Below are 15,350 nucleotides of genomic sequence, written 5' to 3' on the forward strand. Positions count from 1 at the left end.
ATTCAGTGGACTCATCAACGTGGTTCTTGGGGCCTAAATGAGTCAGAAACACACACACACACAAAAAGTCGGCGTTCAGAGCAGAGAGAGAAACACACACCAAATAGAAGACAGTGAGTGCATTCTTTTAATTATCAAGATATCACTGTACACCAATTTAATTACATACGTGTAAAAAACAGATTTATAAAACAATCTTTGTACAGGTTTGCAAACGTTCTGTTTTTGTTCTTTGTTATCGTCTCATAGTCGACTCAGGCCTGTGAGAAACGCAGCAACGGCGTATTTCACAGAAACACAAAGAGCCAATTCGATCTGATCCTTTGAGTTTGAAAATTAGATGTTCTTCAGCGTTGACCCATAAACCACTAACATCAATTCATGGAATTACAAAAAGTCAATTAGTCTTCGAAACACTTTAAGACACTGGTGCAAACGCATGATGACAGTTATTTCTCAAAAACACATTGGTACAGCCGTATGAATCACACACTCTGGATCTGTTTTCAGCCACCACGGGACAGCAAGAGGAAGTTGCGAATGTACTTCTTTTTTCCTTGAAGTGACCACAGACACAAACACCTCAGCTTCCGTAATTCACAGTAGGATCGTTCTTCAGTCCACACTTATGCTTTGCTCTTTTCTTTCTTCTGCAGTCGGGTCCGCGTGGGCTCGGTGAGTACCAGGGGCTCCTGGATGACCATGGCGGGGTATTTCCTCCCCAGCAGCTCCACCTCCACCTTCTGCCCCACGGAGCACAGCTCCATGGGCAGGTAGGCGAACGCCAGGCTCTGCTGGCTGCTGTAGCTGTAAGCGCCGGACGTCGTGTTGCCGACCACCTGATGAGAAACACAGAAGACGCTGAGCCGAGTGGCAGCAGCCGAGATAAACCAAAAACGACCGTGAGTGGCACTGAAGAATCCCTGACCTTGCCGTTGTGCCAGATGGTCTCGTTGCCTTCGGGGTCGATGTCGTCCGTGTCCAGAGAGAGGTAGGACAGCTTCCTCTTCAGGCCTTTGGCTTTGATCTCTTGGAGGGCGGCTTTGCCGATAAAGTCGGCCGGCTGGACACAAACGGCGAACATTCAGGTTATTTCACCGGTCTGTTCAGACAGCTAGATTAAAAAACTGGAGGTTTCGGGTACCTTGTTCAGTTTGATGAAATAATCCAATCCAGCCTCCAGAGGGTTGGTGTCACAGTTCATCTGGAAGGGTCAACAAGCTCTCCTCAGCAAACACTCACTGGAGGTTTCTGTGTGTGTCTGTGTGTGTCTGTGTGTGTGTGTACCTCAGCCCCCCAGCCTCTGAAGCCTTTCTCCAGCCTGAGGGACGACATGGCGTAGGTGCCGAAGTTATCGATTCCCTCGTCCTTTCCTGCCTCCATCATGGCCTGGTACACAGCCGCCATGTTCTTCTGGTCCATGTACAGCTCCCAACCGAGCTCACCTAAACGCACACACAATAAAAACCCGTTTTATTTTCTGCTGCTGTTAATTCACGTTTCTGATTTTTCTTCACTGAACTGAAGAATATAAGCTCCTCAGTTCATCTGTTAAAGAGCTCAGTACCGGTGTAGGAGATCCTGATGGCCCGGACAGGCAGGCCCGCCAACTTGATGGACTTGCAGTGGAGAAATTTAAATCCGGCGTCGCTCATGTCCTCGTCTGTCAGCTTCTGAAGGACTTTACGTGAGTTTGGTCCAGCGATGCCCAACACGCCGATGTCATCTGTCACATTGGTGACGTCGACCTCATATCCGCCCTCTGCAGCCTCCGTCTCAATCCACCTGCAGCGAGTTTGAGACCAGAGCAAAGACATTTTAATACTTCACCCTTTCATCATTTGTCCGACTTTAAACTCTTCCTCTGTAGTCCTGTTCTGTCACCACCAGAGATCGCTGCAGGGTGTGAAATCATCCCGGCGTCTCTCTGGCTGTAACAGAGCGGTGGTTACAGTGAAGGAGGTGGATGGACTGATTTAATATTCTGCTTCCTGATTGGATCAAACAGAGAGGCGTTGAGTTAACAGCTGCCGTAGGTTTTAGATTTCTGTCGTATAAAAGGAAGCCTGTGGTGTCGCTGTGTTAGAACTGGATTATCATGGCAAAGGGATCCTGTCAGATCAGAAAATGTGATGGCACGCTCACTTACTCACAACACTCACTTATTCTTGTTTGAGGGATAAATTAGATTTAGATGATGAATTAGATGATGAATCTGGATGCTAAAGAATAAAGTTCACTGATTCATCAGCACTGATGTAAACACAACACTCATGTCGACATCCTAATTTAGCCGTCCATTCCGGTGCTGCTGGGGTTAGAAACAATGAGCCACCAGCAGCCACCCAGCTTTAAAAACACACAATCACCTTTGGAAGAGCCTCACACTGAGGCCTTCTGCCTGTCTTTCTCATACATTGTTCTGTTGTGTGTTTTAAAATTAGCGTTACTATGTCTGTCTTTGTGTATGTAATTATCCAGACGTGGCACTGGGTGTGTAACGCTGTGATACCGCGGCTGCTGACTGGTTACATGCACTGAGATTCGTACTGGATAAGAATCTGCACATTACTGGTGCCAGAGGTCGAGGTTGCGCTCACAGATGGCTCACAGATGGAGAACTTCTTCATCTTTGACGGTAAAGAATTGGTGGAATCTAAAAGTCGAAAGATACCGGTCCTGTTGCTCTCAGAGCCCCAATTAGCTGGTTATATCTGTCACTGAAAGAAGACTGTCAATTTGAAAAGGGGATAAAAACTCAGAAACATGGCGATGTTCGAGTCAGAGGAAAGCTGATCCAAATTTATCAACCAAAGAAATGAAAAAACTGCGATAAGCAATGCTCGTGAGAAAACAGATTCTCTGGGTCAAAAAAGAAGAGTAGTTTTTCTGTGTTGTGGGTTTAACTGGCAGATTCTAATCCCTTCATCATTAAGCCTAAAGGAGCTTTCGTGCAGAATAAGAAAAGAAAAAAATGTCCAGAGGCGGTATTTAGATATTTGTGTTAGTGCACGTCTGCTTCATTCAAAGTCAAACAGACAAGCCTGTTTAACGTAAAAAACCTTTTATATTTATCAAACGTCGGCTTTGTACGGTCTGACAGAGTGCGTGTTTCACCTGAGGTCATGTAGCTCTGAGCCCGAGCCGGTGATGAGCAGGAACTCTCCAGGTGCAAGCTGGGTAATGGTGACCTCAGCGTAGACTCTCCCGTTGGGTGTCAACATGTGGCTGATGTTGGTCAGGCCCACCTGAGGACAGAAGAGTTACTGAGATGATGTTTTTGTGGGAGGAGAACCGACTTCAGCTCACACGTGCTCTACCTTCGGCATGTTGTTGGCGAAGAGTCGGTCCAGCAGCTTGTGCGAGTCCTTCCCCTTCACCATGAACTTGCCGAAGGGCGTCAGGTCGATGACGCCCACCCGCTCCATCACCAGCTGGCACTCTCTGCCGACCGGTCCAAACCAGTTGGTGCGACGGAAACTGGGCCTGAGGTCGAGCACAAAACCAAGGAGTGTTTTATATCTGCATCTATTATCGAAATGAGGAGCCATTGTTTTTTTACGAGTTCGCATAATGCAAACCTGGTGTATGAGAATAAAGGAAGAGCATTGTTCAAACACAGAGTGGGATAAAGTCAAATATTAACGAAGACTGCAGACATGCTGCCGGCTCTGTGAGGCTGTACTCAGCTAAAAAGGTTATTCATTAAAACATCACATTTCCCTCAGCACGTCTAACAATCCTTTCTGTGGGACAGTGGACAGGCAGGAAGCTTAAAAACTGGTGGATTTATCTTTTCAGAATCAGATAATGGTCCAAATGTGAGACAGTCTGTCTTATTCCAGATGCTGTTCTGAGAAACCAAATTAAACATCTAAATAAGTTTTACTCGTATCCTTTGTCGTCTCCAGGTTTGTAGAACCAGTGAGGTTGTTCCCATCCGGCGTGGAAGCCCATGGACGCTCTGTCCCTCAGGAGCTGGTAGACGCCGCTCGTCCGGACGGTTGGCCGGCCGGCGAATCGCTCCTCTTTGGGGTAACCGACTGGAGAGAGCGGAGAGATAAATGGTGGTTTAAAAAAAAAAAAAAAGAGAGAGAAGTGTTTGGCCAGTTGGATGTGCGATCCTCGGACGTTGTTCTTACCCACGTTGTTGAAGCCGTACGATTCTCTGGCTTTGGCACACATGAAAGGAACGTCGGCCCACTTCCCGTAACGGTTCGGGTCGCACTCGATCAGGTCGTAAGGAGGCTCGCCATTCATGATCCAGTCGCTCAGGAACTTACCAATACCGCCGGCATGGATGACTCCGTACCTGAACAAAAAGAAAGAGTCCAGTGAACGCTGGGAATCAAACCTGTGACCTTCAGCTGAATACATAGAGACAAATCTTCATCATTTATTTGTATTCATGCTGCTCTCCTCTCTGCTCAGGAACTTTGAGGTTTTCTGTTTTTTCTCATAAAGCACTTTTTAATTTTCTTGAGAGAAGTGCCATATGAATAAAGTTATTATAAATCTCATTATTATAAATGCCTAAAAGACTTAAACATTACAAAACTGACTAAGTCAGGACGAACTGACCCGAAGCCGATGGCGGTCCAGTAGTTGCGGACTGCCTGAAACGGTCCCACCATGGGCAGCAGGTCAGGGGTGTATGTGATCGGTCCAGACACGATGTTGATGATGTCGGCCTTCTTCAGCACAGGGACCATCTCCATCGCCATCTCCACGTGCTCCATGATCCTGTCCAGGTCCGACTCAAACAGCTCCTTCCCGAAGCCTGCAGCGGCCACACAGGAAGCCAGGTGAGGAAACAGCAAAGAAACACAGAAACACGAGAAGGCGCCACAGCAGACCTGGAGGAACGCCGTCTCGGACCCACGAGTCCTGCAGCACCATCTTCTCCATCTTCTCGTACGGGCCGAACAGCAGGCCGTCTCTCTCCTGACGGAGGTAGTAGGAGCCCTCCAGGTCTCTGATGACGGCCAGCTCCTTCTTCAGCGCCTTCACCTCCGGCACTGTCGCCGTCACCACGTACTGATGGTGCACCGGGATGGTCGGGTGTTCGTACCCAACCATCTTGCCCACCTCCCTGGCCCAGAAACCTGGAAAGCAGCAGGCCAAAGCTGGAGACGCTGAAGTATGATCATAACTAGCCCTTTTTATTCAGATTTTAGTTTTTTTTAAAGGCTTAAAAATAACCAAAAACAGACTGTCCAGTTTTACAGGTTAGTATCAGGAATTTTACTTTCACATGAGGGTTAGCAGTTTCAACACATTCCTCTCAGTCGCAGCGTTCAGGTGAACTCCCAACGTTTCGTGTGTTTTTTCAAAGACTGTAATTACCCCCCCTCCCCCGTGTGAGGTAACAGTTGCCCCTGAGGGCTTTACAGTCATGGAGCCGGTTATGTAACAGCAGCAATTGTTCACTAGTGCTGCAGCATGAAGTCTAAAACACAAATATCTGGCAATACTGTGGTTTAACACAATTAGCTGACAAGGATAGATTGTTTTTTCTCCAAACACTGCCTGCTAACTGTCTGTCAGCTGCATGCACTGAAATTAAATCCTGATTAAAAGCAGCGGTAATTTTACTAAATTCAGTGGTTTAATTATATTTCATATTATGCCACCGCAGAAAAATGCAGCACGGTGTCTTTGGAAAGACAGTGGAACTTAGAAAACACACACTGAGTCAGCTGTTGATCCTCAACTTCATTACTTTCACATTAAAACATTAGACAATCAGTTAAAAATGCATAAACAGTTTAAAACCTGAGTAGATGGATAAAGTGGAGCGATAAAAAAGTTATAATAGTTTTTTTGGTGTCAAAGTCACATTCATCAGAAGGTTGGGAAGCTTTGGGCCGAAGGATCGATGTTCACACAAAAACATCAGCCTGCTTCAATTACAAAGATGAAACACTGAAAGTGATATTTTAGGGCCACATTCCGACCGACATGACCTTTGACCTATATTTAGGACGGGGGAGGGGGGTGACTGTTGGGGATAGAGTGAAAGAAAATATGTCATTAACAAAAAAAAGGTCAGAAAGGACAAGAGAGAAAGTCCAACTGCAGATCTCTGGAGTTACACAAGCTCAACAAAACAGCTGCTTGTGGGTTTGTGAGTTTTCAACAATCCAAGAAAAAGGCCCGAGGCTGCTCTCAGTTCTTCGGAGCTGTGTGGTGTATTTACAGATGAAATTTTAAACTAGCTGCTTTCCTGTTGGCATGCTAGCTGCAGGAGAATCTTTCACCACAGAGAGGAAAGTTAGTGGCTATTTAAAAATATAAAAACATCCACAAGCAAGGCTGGAGTTTGGTTTAACTTATTGTGAGACAACAAAGTCCACAAATGAAAACGGCACTGGATTTACAGCACAAACTGGTCCAGCTCAACATATATTTGACCCTGTTGCATATAAGAAAGCACAAAAGCAAATAGCTGAAAAACCGTCTGTCAGGAGGAGGGAGTGAGCTGCTGCTTGAAGATTGGCTGAAAGGTGAACTGCTGGCCTGCCTGGATTGGCTGTCAGAGAGAGTGGCGGCAAACAGCCAGCAAACGAGGTGCAGAGAACAGAATGTGCAAAATCAGGGAGAAATATACGAAGCAGGCCGACGTCAGGGAGCTGCAGAAAGTTTGAGTCAGAATGGGAGAATGCTTTCTGCAGGAATTCAACCCCCTTCAACAACTACCAGTATCAGTGTCACTGCTGTCAGTGCAAATACTTCATATGTCGACGTCTGTGCAGGAGCAAACCCCCCCCCAAAAAAACAGGTAGTGCCTGAACTATATATCTGTACATGTTACACAACGCCGGAGAGGACAGACGAGTCGATGAGACAAAAAGCTGATTCCTGAACTTCGCCAGATAAACAAGCAGCAGCAGCAGTTGAGGGGGGTCGGGGCCAAGAAAATCCCCCCAGAACTGGAGCGACCCGGTTCCTCTTTTCCCTGAAAGGTCTGCTGGTTAGATTAGACAGCCAGGATCATGAACAAAAGCTACAACAGTTGTTCTCTGTGAGTGAAACCTCGGCCGTTACATGTTTTCATATTTCTGATCTGATCTGTGACAAAAACCTGTTGGAGCCAATTAAACTTTATTCCTCTGAAGTTTGTGTTTATTGGTCTGGATTTTCTAGTTTCAACTGATCTAAGATAAGTTCTAATTTGTTGTGTTTTCCTCGTCATCTCTGGAGTTGCTCTGGAGTTTATGTCTGTATCTTTGATATTTCTTTCTTGTATTTTGACATGCCAGCGTTTTAGTTCTTCTACTTTTGGGAAATGCAAATGAAGCAACCTCACAAACTGAATTTTTAAATCTTGTTTTCAGCCTAAACGGCACCAGAGATGAATCACAGACATTGTGACAAACACAAACCTGAAGCGTTGACGATGCGATTGGCCCGGATCGTTCCGTGGGGAGTCTGGACGTCCCACCTGCCGTCGGCGGTCGGCTCGAGGCCGGTGACCGGAGCCGGGTTGTAGATCTGGGCGCCGTACATTCGAGCCCCAGCAGCCAGAGCCATCGTCAGGGAGTACGGGTCGATGTGGCCGTCACCCGGCGTGTACAGGCCGGCCAACACCTGAAACACACAGACATCTTCAGATCACAGCAGATAACAGGTCTGCACAGGCAGCACGAGGAGGCCAAAACAAAGGCCCTATTCCTCTCTGTGCTTTTCCAGGTCTGCCAGCAGCTGATCCTTCTGTGACTCCATCTTTAACACAGACCTTGTCCATGTTGATCAGAGGGAAAATCTCCTGGACTTTCTCCGGTCCAATCATGTACTGGGGCGTCACGTGCCAGTGCGTCCGGGTCATCTGGTACCTCATCTCGTCCACCCGAGCCGCTGTCGAAGCGATGCGGACGCTGCCCGGCTGGTGGAAGCCGACGGCCTGCAGAGAAAGGCGGCAGGAATGACCTACGACTCGCCGACAGACAGACAGACAGACAGACACAGAAGATGAGCGGCGCTCCTCACCTGTCCGGTCTCCGCCTCCAGACGCTCGTACAACTTAATGCTGTCGTAGTGGACTTTCTTCAGGTTGATGCCTGGATGGTAATATGTTGTCAAACCAGCCTGAAACACAAAACACACAACTACAGGAACGGACGAAACGGACGGAGCTACATCACTGAGTGGTAATCTTCTGTCCCAACAACTGAACTGATTTAATATAAAAACATATTGATTATATCATTATATCAGAGTTAACGATGCATGAAATGATCAAAAACAAAAAGGAAATTAAAATATATGTACTGGCTTCAACTCTTAATCTGGATTTCAACCATTTCCCTTAAACCATTATCTTAAAAAATCCAAATTAGCCCCTTTCATTTTTATTTCTCTCATACAGAAACCTGCCTGGTGTTTATGTTACTTTCACCCAATGCATGCTGGGATATGCTCCCTAAATGAGGGGGGTAACTGAGTAAGGGTTGCCTCTCTAACATGCTCATTGTGTATTTATAGCATTACAGTGAATGGGGGACAGTGCAGAAGCGTAAGTGGGTCAAGACCCCGATCGGCCTGAAAGCCTAGAAGGTGACAGCTGCTGTCGGACAGAGGTGGAAAAAATCTTCATTTCAACGGGAATAAATATATTCAAAGCACTAATTTATCTCATGATGATGAACAAAATGCCACAGCGTGACAGAAGTCCACCTTGAGACTCTGACTTTGTCTGGAAACCACCCAAACACCAGCTTTTCTTTTGGATGGTTGTGGTGAACACACTGAGCTTTGTGACCGTGCAGGACGTACGGCGTGCCAGGTGGATCCAGCTGTCAGCTCCGTCTTCTCCAGCAGCACCACGTCCTTCCTGCCGGCTTTGGCCAGGTGATAGGCCAGGCTGACCCCAACGCACCCGCCGCCAACGATGACGGTGTCCGCTGTGTCCTTCCACCGCTTCCCCAACACTCTGGATGCATCACTGAGGACAGGCGGAGAAGAGGCCCATTTGGACTCATTTTATTTCAACAGAAACAGACAAATCTTCACATTTAAGGAGCTCAAAAACAACTAAAAGCTGCTGCCAATTCAGTTTCTGGTTGCAGCATGATGCACACAAATAGTCCACACTTGGTGTGCTGCCACACCTGCAACCCGAGAAGCCCCCCATCAGATGAGGAAGAGGGACCTTCTGACTGTGAGAATCAATCAGCTGCGCAACTTTACGCATGCAAGCTAAAGCCCCGGACTGTTTTATGGTTGGTGATCTGATGGACGGTCCACCAGAGACCCGGACCGTGTGAGCCTGAACCCGGACTGTCTGACCTCTCCTCGGCTCGTCTTCTCGCAGAGCAGCAGATGGTCCTCAGCGGAAGCCGGCCGGTTCCTCCAGGCGCCGAATCTCTGAGCAGCTTCAAAATCCGAGACATGATTCAAGAAATATCTGTTTTATAAGAGCAGCTGAAAGCATGAGGAGTCCCCCCCCCCCACCCCTTCTCCAAGTGGACCCCTGCACTGCCCCGTGTTCACACAAATATCCCACTTTTGCACTGACAGCCGCGTTGGCACGCCCACAGACACACAACCAGGTCGGTCCTCAGCCAAGTTAACACTTCGTGCGCCAACGACTCCAAAAGTAGGTCACAGATCAACAGCTGGAAGGGTTTCATTTTTATAGCTGGTTCCTAATATTTAGTTTAGAGTGTGTGTGTCCAAATGTAGATTAGATAAAACTGATTAAAAAATGGTTTCAGTGTTTTCTTTATTTTATTTTTGTGAGAAATAAAAAAAAACCCTGAAACATTCTGACCTAAATGCTGATTTTAATAAACAAAATGTTCTTTTCTGCTTTGTTATATGAAGATGTTCCCAGTTTATGTGATAACATTTTCAGATTTTTCTGGTATTTGTATTCAAACTAAACTTTAAAGTTGAACTTGATTTTTGCACCAAACGAAAAGTCACATAATCTGTTAAATTAAATCAGACTGTGATCTTTAATTCTTTTCATTCATTCATTCATTCATTCTATCTAGTGACCATCAGGGGGAGACTCCACTGGTTGTAAAAAGAGTCAGTTTTGTTGAAGTCTATGGGAAAATGTTCCCCCTCCTCCCTGATTTATCCACTCAGTAAATGTTTCATTGGCCATAAAATGGCAGATGAACACAAATGAATGGCTGACACGGTGATGAATCCTCAGGGGAACATGAACATCTCTGTCAGGTCTTTGGGTCATCAAGTCATCACTTTTTGGGAACATTATTTGGGAACCATGATCGTGATGATGTTAGATGAGATTTAGTTTCAGCCAAAACAGACATTTATTTTAGATTTAGTGATCTAACAGTGCGGATTGACGGTTTTATGTGCGTGGAATCGTGATGGTTGTGTAAAAAGGTGACCTGGAAGTGTGTCCAGTCAGCACAGAAACATTTATCTCTGTTCGGTCTGTGAGCTTTCTGTTGCGTCACAGACACGAACCCACCTGGAACGGCTGCAGCAGGTTTGAGCTGGACCTGATAACCGGTTTAAATAAACACTGAAGAGCAGACAAACTCATCTGAGCTGTGAATGAAACAATGAAATGAAATAAAAAGATCATTTCTATAGATTCATCTCACGTACAGTTGACAGAGAAAGTCATTTTATCCGATTATTACACTGATATAATAATTTGAATATATGTGAGCTGAAGTTAATAAGTCAAGAACTGCATCAGACAAGTTGTTGCACTAAATTTATAAAGCAACACAACAACACACTGTAAGCTGTTGGGCTTTCATTTCAGTCTAACACAGGCCTGTTCCTGGACCCTCTGTTGGCCGGTGTGTCGTCATCATGGTGAGAACAGAAGAGAATAAAAGCCAAAGGTTTTATGTCATCACCATTTATTCTTCTATTCTTTTTTCAAACCTCATGTTCAGATATGTATGTTTATCTATTCTTATTTATTTATTGTTTACTTTCACACTCTCCCCAGTGAACGTTAAATCAACACACTATAACTTTTTGCTGTCAGTTTTCTGCACTTTGTGGAGAAAGACTCGTTTTTGTTCTGTCACTGACAGATTGAGGACCTGTCTGAGCTGACGGGTGATGAGGGAGGGACAGTCTGTGAGGACAACTGGTGGACATGTGAGGGATGACAGTGCGGGTTAAGTTTTCATGGGGGGGGCTTCATGTAAACACAAACATTATGTGGTTTGAAAGCTCCTCAGTCTGCTCGTCCTTGTGAGGTGAAATGATTCTCAGCTTTTTGCCAACACTTCTGACTGAAGTTTAAATCTTCAAGTTATTCCTAAAGCAAATAATGTCTGTAAATCTGAATGTTCCCATGACGTTTGGGAAATCATTTCTTATTTTCTTCATGTGTCAGTCAATAAAGTAACCGTAAAATCTTATCTGCAACTCTGAATAATTCATTAGAGTTCGCTCATATTCTCCTCAAAAGCCTTTAATTGGAGCTCATAGTGAGCCTTTGTGTGTAAATGAGCACATTCAGGGTGCTGTGGGACTGCAGACATTTCAAAACACTCAGCTTTGTTATTTTCCCATAAATGTGTTCAATTACCTCGTTAAAATGTCTCCACTCCACCTCTGGGATGGAAAGTGTACTCAGTGTGAGGTGTGAGGTGTTCACTCAGTTTCCACATCAGACCTGAATTATTTCCCAAAAAAAGCTGTGAGGTGAACAATGATAAATAAACTTTATGTTGACAGTTAAACATCATGCCAAATTCTGCATGTTGCCTCCTGATTGGCTGTAAACTTTCCTTCTGATCACCTTCTTGTCTTCATGTGGACAAACTGTGCAAAGTGTCCCCAGATCAGCAGCAGGCCTTGTGCAGAGGAGGAGGAGTGGAGGCAGGCGGTTCCTCAGTGACATCAGGACGTGGTTATAAAGGCAGCATGGAGGTCTGCTCATCCTCCTCCCCACCCATCAGAGCAGGGACGGCCATGGCACCAGCAGGACAGAAGAAGGTGAGCCTTCTGCTGCCTGTGCATAGTTTAGGTCTTTGTGTGTTTGTGTGTCTGTGTGTGAGCATGAGGAAGTGGTTTTGCTCCGTGCAGAAGCTGCTAACTTGTTGCGCGCTCGGATCTGCTCGCAGGGCGTTTTGGAGCGCCTGGACGCCGGAGAGGTCGTCATCGGGGACGGAGGGTTCGTCTTCGCCCTGGAGAAGAGGGGCTACGTGAAGGCGGGACCGTGGACACCTGAAGCCGCCGCCGAGCACCCCGAGGCCGGTGAGTCTGCTCTTCTTCCGCTTCTTTCCTGCAGCACATTTTAGTTCCGAACCCGTAACTCCGGTTTTGCTGCGCCCCCAGTGCGCCAGCTGCACCGGGAGTTCCTGAGAGCCGGAGCCAACGTCATGCAGACCTTCACCTTCTATGCAAGTGACGACAAACTGGACAACAGAGGCAACACTCAGCGCTTCACCGTGAGTCACTGCAGCCACAGCAGCCACAGAGCCGGCAGCCCCCCCAGACTCACACATCCCGGGTCTCCTCTTTCATCTCCAGGGGCAGCAGATCAACGAGGCAGCCTGTGACCTGGCCAGGGAGGTGGCCAGTGAGGGGGACGCCCTGGTGGCTGGGGGGGTCTCCCAGACACCTTCCTACCTGAGCTGCAAGAGCGAGCAGGACGTCAAGGCCATCTTCAAGAAACAGCTGGACGTCTTCGTCCAGAAAAACGTGGACTTCCTGATTGCAGAGGTTTGGAAAGAAACTGGTGATCCACCCAAAGTGACAGTCAAGGATAAGATGTGTGTGTGTGTGTGGGGGGGGGTCACTTTATACACACCTAAAAATAGCAGTTGATTCAAATCAACTGCAGGGTGTCAGGTTGCAGTTCTCCCATTTTGTGGTGCTTCACATATTTTATTTTTTTAAGACCATGAATAAAGCCTGAGGGAAGGGGGGGGGGGGGCGTAGTTCCTATAGTTCACACAATGAAACTAAACTGGCAGCAGTTAATGTTCAAATGGCACAGGTGCATGACGCACAACTGGGTGTGTAACTGTTTGTATCTCTGTGGCACATGATAAATCTGTGATGGGTTTTCGGTGGGCTTTAATTCTTGTTTTCCTGCTTACTCGCAGTACTTCGAGCACGTGGAAGAGGCCGAGTGGGCGGTCCAGGTTCTGAAGACCACGGGCAAACCGGTGGCTGCGACACTGTGCATTGGACCTGAGGGAGACCTGAACAGGGTCAGCCCCGGAGACTGCGCCGTCAGGCTCGTCAAAGCTGGTACGACAGTCTCCATGTTGTTTCCCACAGCAGGAACGCTCACCCTCACCCACCCACCGTCCTGCTGGACCTGGAGGGGAGAAATTAGGGTGAGGACGGTCACATGAGGGTGATGAAGGCTTCCAGTCCTCCGGACTCCCGCAGTTCAAACATCAGCCACACCAAAGTGCAGAGCAGAAAACTTTCCCATAATGCATAGCTTTATCAAACCCTCCCAGCCTGGTGTGTGTGTGGCGCGTCTGTTAATCTGGTTTTTGGTGCCGCCAAGTGGCCACATTAACTAAGTGCAGAGTCAAAGGTTGAGATCGGAGCCCTGATCCGGTTTGTGGTTTCTTCCTGGCAGGAGCTCAGATTGTTGGCATCAACTGCCACTTTGACCCGGAGACCTGCGTGAAGACTGTGAAGCTGATGAAGGAGGGCGTGGAGAAGGCCGGACTGAAGGCGCACTACATGAGCCAGCCGCTGGCGTACCACACTCCAGACTGCAACCGCCAGGGCTTCATCGATCTGCCCGAGTTCCCCTTCAGTACGTGCACACACTGAGGTGAACTGGTCCTTCTGTGTTTGTGGTCCGTAAAAGTGGATCCGTCTGTCTTCCTGCAGGTCTGGAGCCGAGGATCCTGACCAGATGGGACATGCAGAAATACGCCAGGGAAGCGTACAACGCCGGCATCCGTTACATTGGAGGCTGCTGTGGATTCGAACCCTATCATATCCGCGCCCTGTCCGAGGAGCTGGCGGCTGAGAGGGGCTTCCTGCCCGCTGGCTCAGAGAAGCACGGCAACTGGGGGAGCGGCCTGGACATGCACACGAAGCCGTGGGTCAGAGCGAGGTGACGGATTCTTCTCCGCCAACACTTTTCCTAACAACATCCAAATGAAAACTAACGACCCCCCCCCTCCATCCTCAGGGCCCGTCGTGACTACTGGGAGAAGCTGAAGCCTGCCTCCGGCCGCCCCCTCTGCCCTTCAATGTCCACCCCTGACGGATGGGGCATCACCAAAGGCCATGCTGACCTGATGCAGCAGAAAGAGGCCACCTCTCAGGAGCAGCTGAAGGTGCTCTTCAACAAGGCCGACAAGAACCAGTGAGCCCCCCCAAAAAAACCAACAAAACAATCCAAGCGGTGTGTGAGAAGTCGCTCACACATTAACTCCAATTTACGAACCAAAATAAAGATCGAAATGCTGAAGTCTATTTCTGTCTTTTCTTTTTTTTTTTTTTACTCGCATAGGAAATTAGCTTTCTGGAACTATTTGGTGCCAGTTTTAGTACAAATTAGCACATCTGTGAAAAATTTCTACTTCCTGTCTACAAAGCTCAGGAGGGCAGCTGTGAACGCACCCACTGCCTCAGTGATTGTGTTTATAAAAGAACTGACTCAATAAAGTTCCAGTTGAACTAAACCATGTGTGGATGGATGTATTTTATTTTTTTTAAAGAAAATTATAAAATTCTCAAATGATTATCTTTAAAGGTTACATCATAGATTTTTACAAGATGGTGTGTTCAAAAGGTAGAAAACGTCTGAAAGTAATTCTGGCTAAAATAGTTCTGTAAACTCTCTTAATTCTCTGAAATGAGCTGCCTCGCCTGCCAACTTAGTTTAGTTTGGTGTCTGACAGCCTGTTTATACCATCGTGGCTAAATCCACACCAAGTCAAAGTTTTAATGTTAAAGCAGAAAGTTTATCACTTATGGGCCATTTTAACGTATCAAGAGCTAATTCAGGCTCAAAAGGATCCAACAAAAGCTTCAATGAATGTCTCAAAATTGCTTTCTTATTACAATTTCAGAATAAATCCAATAGAGGGGGGGGGTTAGCTGTTTTTTTCCCATCAGCCCATTCCTGCTCTTCCTGGATCCTGCTTCCTTCTATATGGAGCTTTGTCATCGTGGGAGATGCTGCTGTGAAAGACTGAAGGAACCCCCCATTGTTCTGGAAATAGTTAGCGGCTATATGTGGTCTGGGCTGAAACTGGTTTTATGGTGAGGGCGTGTCTCTGTTTGGCCTCCATAGTTGGTATTTGTGTAAACAACATTTGTGTGCTGGCTGTTTCCAATAAATGTTAAAGTTGAGGCTGTGCATGAAGCAGCTGAGCTTTTTTCTTTGTATTTTTAACACTGCTTATACAAAGTTT

The 15,350-nt window shown here is 46.9% G+C and overlaps 2 protein-coding genes and 1 long non-coding RNA gene across 6 annotated transcripts; 2 read left to right on the forward strand and 1 right to left on the reverse strand.

The window, feature by feature from the left end:
• Positions 1 to 113: 113 nt before the first annotated feature.
• dmgdh (dimethylglycine dehydrogenase) lies at positions 114 to 9,456 on the reverse strand. 2 transcript variants are annotated; one of them, XM_029515026.1, is made up of 16 exons: positions 9,289 to 9,456; positions 8,776 to 8,944; positions 7,990 to 8,088; positions 7,739 to 7,903; positions 7,386 to 7,590; positions 4,857 to 5,105; positions 4,582 to 4,780; positions 4,143 to 4,312; positions 3,890 to 4,043; positions 3,321 to 3,486; positions 3,118 to 3,248; positions 1,568 to 1,785; positions 1,288 to 1,445; positions 1,145 to 1,204; positions 929 to 1,063; positions 114 to 839 (listed from the first exon to the last, which is right to left on the reverse strand). In XM_029515026.1, the coding sequence occupies exons 1-16, from the start codon at positions 9,390 to 9,392 to the stop codon at positions 627 to 629; spliced, it is 2,595 nt and encodes an 864-aa protein (XP_029370886.1). In that variant the 5' UTR covers positions 9,393 to 9,456; the 3' UTR covers positions 114 to 626. The 2 variants fall into 2 exon arrangements, with proteins under 2 accessions (XP_029370886.1, XP_029370885.1); XM_029515025.1 differs by having other exon boundaries at positions 114 to 1,063.
• Positions 6,593 to 9,678, forward strand: LOC115051586 (uncharacterized). Its single transcript, XR_003841297.1, has 3 exons — positions 6,593 to 7,024; positions 7,338 to 8,150; positions 8,485 to 9,678. It is a non-coding gene; the product is annotated as an uncharacterized LOC115051586 (long non-coding RNA).
• Positions 9,679 to 11,821: 2,143 nt separating this feature from the next.
• On the forward strand, positions 11,822 to 14,406 carry bhmt (betaine-homocysteine methyltransferase). 3 transcript variants are annotated; one of them, XM_029515028.1, is made up of 8 exons: positions 11,822 to 11,946; positions 12,075 to 12,207; positions 12,289 to 12,401; positions 12,484 to 12,675; positions 13,062 to 13,209; positions 13,553 to 13,735; positions 13,813 to 14,041; positions 14,120 to 14,406. In XM_029515028.1, exons 1-8 carry the CDS (start codon positions 11,875 to 11,877, stop codon positions 14,298 to 14,300), a joined length of 1,251 nt encoding a protein of 416 aa, XP_029370888.1. In that variant the 5' UTR covers positions 11,822 to 11,874; the 3' UTR covers positions 14,301 to 14,406. The 3 variants fall into 3 exon arrangements, with proteins under 3 accessions (XP_029370888.1, XP_029370889.1, XP_029370890.1); XM_029515029.1 differs by having other exon boundaries at positions 12,490 to 12,675; XM_029515030.1 differs by lacking the exon at positions 12,484 to 12,675 and having other exon boundaries at positions 12,289 to 12,378; positions 13,060 to 13,209.
• Positions 14,407 to 15,350: the final 944 nt, after the last annotated feature.

Source organism: Echeneis naucrates, chromosome 12, assembly GCF_900963305.1.
Source record: "Echeneis naucrates chromosome 12, fEcheNa1.1, whole genome shotgun sequence".
Classification (NCBI taxonomy): Eukaryota; Metazoa; Chordata; class Actinopteri; order Carangiformes; family Echeneidae; genus Echeneis; species Echeneis naucrates.

Bases quoted from the DNA above. Each gene is read 5' to 3' on its own strand.
- dmgdh (XM_029515025.1), bottom strand. From the start codon at position 9,392: ATGTCTCGGATTTTGAAGCTGCTCAGAGATTCGGCGCCTGGAGGAACC. The intron at 8,945-9,288 runs GTCAGACAGTCC...GCCTGTCCTCAG, and splicing joins AGAAGACGAGCCGAGGAGAG to TGATGCATCCAGAGTGTTGG. The intron at 3,249-3,320 runs GTAGAGCACGTG...TTCTGTCCTCAG, and splicing joins TCGCCAACAACATGCCGAAG to GTGGGCCTGACCAACATCAG.
- bhmt (XM_029515028.1), top strand. From the start codon at position 11,875: ATGGAGGTCTGCTCATCCTCCTCCCCACCCATCAGAGCAGGGACGGCC. The intron at 12,208-12,288 runs GTGAGTCTGCTC...CTGCGCCCCCAG, and splicing joins CGCCGAGCACCCCGAGGCCG to TGCGCCAGCTGCACCGGGAG. The intron at 12,402-12,483 runs GTGAGTCACTGC...TTTCATCTCCAG, and splicing joins GCAACACTCAGCGCTTCACC to GGGCAGCAGATCAACGAGGC.